Raw genomic sequence first — 4787 nt, forward strand, 5'->3', positions numbered from 1 at the left:
CACGCCCTCACCCACCCTACACTTTTCCACTTTACACACCTACGTTTGGATTTGGGACCACCCACACTTGCATGCAAATTCACATTTCTTTTTCTTTTTTTTTTCCTAATGTATAAGAAATAATGCTCCTTATTTTTATTATCAGACATAATAAATAATTAATTTAAACAGTAATTTATAATAAATTATATATATGTATAACAGGTATTAAGGCATAAATGAATTAGATATTAAGGGGGCAAATGGTAAATATTGAATAGTTCCAATTCGTGCATGTATGGTTATAAACAGATTATTGTTGCGGTGTCATAAATAGTTATTTATGAATAAAATATATATTTTTTCATATTGATATAAATTCACGAGAAAAAAGGGGTGTACATATTAGAAACCCAACTACATCCATGTCTGATTAGTAAATAGATCCGCATTCATACATACGCACCTTGCCCAGTCGTCAGTCGCACCCCAATAGATCAGGGCCGTCAAATTCGTTGACTTTATCCATGCTTCTCTCTTACCTTTTCATTTTTGATCACGTGGAACGCGCCGCACAGTTCGGGCCGGTGGGATTTGTATCTGCTCTCCTCTCCAGTAGCTCCATAGTCTCCACCCGCCCTTTCTTTTTCTTTATTGGCATGTATTATACGAACGAGTCAAACTCAGTCTTGACGAAATTCGGACGAAACCTCTGCTCTGGGCTCTCTCTCTCACCAATTTTCTCCAAGTCTAAGATGTGGGCCCCTGCGCCACTTGGCATCCCCCACCCCCCTGACGCACTACCTTACGTAACTTTATCAAAACCCCCTTCACCCTTCATACTTCTCATCTCACACTCACACACAGCCGTAAGACCGACACATCAAAATCTTTCCTGGTCCAACGTATAAAGTTTCTGCCTCCCTCAGCACTTTTATAAAGACTTGTACATTGCACTTGTGAGAGACTTCTCACATTCTTGACGTTTCCTCTCGTCCCCTGTCTTTCTTCCTACGCTGAGAATCCACAATATCGTTTTCATTTCCAGCATTAACCAGACGACGACGCTGCCGGATTCGACTTCTTCATCTTCTGCTAGCTTCTTCATTTCTTGATTTTATATTTATGGACAGAGGATGTGGTCTCACCCTTGAGAATTCTGATCAAGTTGGGTTTTTCGGCAACAAGCCAGTTTTTGGATTTAATTTAAGTCCCAGGTTGGACCATCGGAGAGACGGGTTGATAATGTTTCCGGTGAATTCGAGTGCTGGTGAAGAGACCGCCGCTGTCTCATCGCCCCCCGGCGGTGAACAGCGGATTGTTTTGGGTGAAGTAGACTTCTTTGCGGAGAAGAAAAAGCCTGTTAATGGTGTTGTCAAGAAGGAAAGTTCACATGCTGAAGCTTCTACTTTCAGAGATGCGGACGTTATAAACGTGAGTTGCATATAGATACCTGAAATATAAAGACGATCAGTTTGAGGTGTGATTGGTTTGTACTGACTGGTTATGTATCGCATTTTTGTGTAGACTGGTTTGCAGCTTGTGACTGCTAATACCGGAAGTGATCAGTCGACGGTGGATGATGTTATGTCTCCAGATGCGGAAGATAAGAGAGCCAGAAATGAGGTAATTGAAGAAGTGGATACATACATATATATATATTGAAATAAGAGTTTCTTATGTTAAGCTTAATAGATTCTTCAGTTGGATCAATTTGCGACTTTGGTTTTGATTTAAGATTCTCTATATGATGATTAGCTAGCACAACTTCAAGTTGAACTGGAGAGAATGAACGCTGAGAATCAGAAGTTAAAAGGGATGCTTACTCAGGTAAGCAACAATTACTCCGCGCTGCAGATGCATCTCGTGACGTTGATGCAACAACAACAGAACTCAAGAACTGATAGCACCCAAGAACAGGAGGTGATTAATCTTTCCAAGAATTTATAATAAATTTCTAACCTTATTCGGAGACTCATTTTTTCATTTTTTTTTTATGACGGATGTTAATGTTAGTTGTACTGTGGTGTCTGTCTTCTCCAGGTTGTTGACAGAAAATCTGAAGAAAATAAACCGGCAGTTAATGGAGGACCTATCGTTCCAAGACAGTTCTTAGACTTGGCCCCCGCTGCCGCCACCAACCAGATGGCCGATGAGCACTCTAACTCCTTGTCAGAAGAAAGAACGCTTTCTGGATCACCTCACAACAACATGGAACCATCGAGGAATAAGAGGATTGGCCGGGAGGAGAGCCCGGAATCTGAAGGATGGGCTCCCAACAAGACCCTCAAATTGAATTCCACCAAAGCTGTCGATCAATCCACCGAGGCAACCATGCGTAAAGCCCGTGTCTCCGTTCGAGCACGATCAGAAGCTCCCATGGTAAATAAAAAGTAGTAGCAATTCTTGCTGTGAATTTATTGAAGTTTTCAATGCTCTCTAAGATAAAGTTTATTTTTTTGTTCTAAATCCGTTTATATTTCTTTGTTCCTGTGCAGATTTCCGATGGATGCCAATGGAGAAAATACGGTCAAAAGATGGCGAAGGGGAATCCATGCCCTCGAGCTTATTATCGGTGTACCATGGCCGTTGGTTGTCCGGTCCGTAAACAAGTATGTATAGACTTTCGTGATTGATTAGCTTTTTCCTTTAGATTGATTCTTAATCTATAAACTTGTGCTAATTCTTTCATGTTATGGCAATTACAGGTTCAAAGGTGTGCCGAGGACCGAACAATCTTGATCACCACCTACGAAGGAACCCACAACCACCCGCTGCCCCCGGCCGCCATGGCCATGGCGTCCACCACCTCAGCCGCCGCGAACATGCTCCTTTCGGGCTCCATGCCAAGCGCCGACGGCGTGATGAACACGAATTTTCTGGCAAGGACCATTCTTCCATGTTCATCCAACATGGCCACAATCTCAGCTTCTGCTCCTTTCCCCACCGTCACTCTTGACCTCACACAAACTCCAAACCCATTACAATTCCAACGACCCCCGGCTCAATTCCAAGTCCCTTTCCCTGTGCCCCCGCAGAACTTTGCCCCCGTCCCTACTCCATCGGTTCCTCAAGGTTTTGGCCAAGCCCTCTACAATCAGTCCAAGTTTTCGGGACTCCAGATGTCTCAGGAATCTAATGATGCCGCACAGTTGCAGGGACAGTCATCCAAACACCCGCAACTTCACCAGCCACAGGCTCATCCGTTGTTCTCAGACACTCTCAGCGCTGCCACGGCGGCGATCACTGCCGATCCCAACTTTACAGCCGCCCTTGCCGCTGCCATCTCCTCCATCATCGGTGGCTCCAACGCCAATAACACCAACCAATCGACTCCCAACAACCACCCCAATGTAAATACAAGTAACAGCAACAAAACCTGCGGCAGTTTTCTAGGGAATTAATCAAACTTCTCTACCAGTTTATTTGTTCTTATTAATCAGCCATTCATCCACCACCTGTCTCAGATACTCTTCTTGATTGTTTGTTAATTATTTTTTTTTTTCTTTCTTTTTTTCTCATTTCTAGGCTGTACACTATGGAATTAACATGCCCATACTGTTTTTGTTTTCATGTAATAGCAAGACAGGATTTAGGACACAAAAATACATTTCTTTTCTTTTTTTTCTTACTGTTTATTTTTCGAAACAATATGATTTTTTCCCCATTCAGTCTACGTACATCACAAAAAAGACAAAAACAGTAAACGAGATTTGTATTATTCCTGAGTGTTCGTTTTCATTCTGAGTTCTGGGAAAAACAACAAAAGAGAGGTATGACAATTAGAGAGTAATAGTATAGAGGAGCAACCGTGGTGGAATAATCAAAGGTTTGAAAGGTACGTACGTTTTGTTCCTGATCGGAGAGGTCAACACTTCCGGCCATTATTGTTTGACACGTAAAGGAAGGATATATGATACATCATAGACTTCAACATTTGTACATTATTAGACTTTTAGGAGACTTCAAGGCAACTTCCTTTGATTTTCTCTCATCCAATAATGTCAGAGAATCCCCTCCACATCTTATTGATTTTCATTATAATATAATTAATACTTAATTATAAATATAACATGGCTTAGACATTAATTTACGCCTGCAAATTGTGATACGATCAGGGCCTGCTTCTGTTGACACTTCGCATAGAAGCCTGCGCCCGGCTGTTTGAGTGGTTTCCCTCTAATCCCCCCATGTTTTAGTCCATTTACATAATTATAATAATCAATAACAGTTATAAAAACAAAAAAAGAAGAAGAAAAAATGGTGTTGGGCAATTGGCATAACAATTTGGAGGAGATAGGCTATTGAGTTGCGTGCACACACACAGAAACGTCGTCAAAATATGATGTAATGGTTCAAGTGTCCATTGTCCACCAATCAATCAATCATCCACTCACTACTAGTTAATTTAGTCGGAGTTGGAAGAAAATCCCAAGAAAACGTGGAAGATTGTGCGTCGCCACCGTACTTTATCCACCGTACAACAACTCTCTACTTTTCCCAAATACCCACTCCTTTTCGACTTCCTAATTTCCCACATGCCTCCATGTGACCTTTTCATTTTCTTTTCTCACCCATTCCAAGTTATTCATCATTCATGGCTTTATAAGTTTGTCTTCCTAATCAAAATTTATTACCATAATTATTAAAAAAAAAAATAGATGATCTTTTCGTATTATAATTATAGATATAAGAATTATTATAAGTATGACGTTTAGAGAAAATATAACCTTAATAGCGATAGAGAGTGTTACAATAACAGTTAAGCTAAATTCTGTACTGAAAGACAAGTAATATATGTTTCCATA

General features: G+C 40.9%; 1 protein-coding gene across 1 annotated transcript; it reads left to right on the plus strand.

The window, feature by feature from the left end:
• Positions 846-3700, plus strand: LOC105175324 (WRKY transcription factor 6). Its single transcript, XM_011097735.2, has 6 exons — positions 846-1413; positions 1507-1605; positions 1738-1902; positions 2023-2361; positions 2478-2591; positions 2688-3700. Exons 1-6 carry the CDS (start codon positions 1105-1107, stop codon positions 3381-3383), a joined length of 1722 nt encoding a protein of 573 aa, XP_011096037.1. The 5' UTR covers positions 846-1104; the 3' UTR covers positions 3384-3700.

The sequence above is a fragment of the Sesamum indicum genome, linkage group LG12 (assembly GCF_000512975.1).
Source record: "Sesamum indicum cultivar Zhongzhi No. 13 linkage group LG12, S_indicum_v1.0, whole genome shotgun sequence".
Classification (NCBI taxonomy): domain Eukaryota; kingdom Viridiplantae; phylum Streptophyta; class Magnoliopsida; order Lamiales; family Pedaliaceae; genus Sesamum; species Sesamum indicum.

Bases quoted from the DNA above. Each gene is read 5' to 3' on its own strand.
- LOC105175324 (XM_011097735.2), top strand. From the start codon at position 1,105: ATGGACAGAGGATGTGGTCTCACCCTTGAGAATTCTGATCAAGTTGGG. The intron at 1,606-1,737 runs GTAATTGAAGAA...TATGATGATTAG, and splicing joins ATAAGAGAGCCAGAAATGAG to CTAGCACAACTTCAAGTTGA. The intron at 2,592-2,687 runs GTATGTATAGAC...TGGCAATTACAG, and splicing joins GTTGTCCGGTCCGTAAACAA to GTTCAAAGGTGTGCCGAGGA.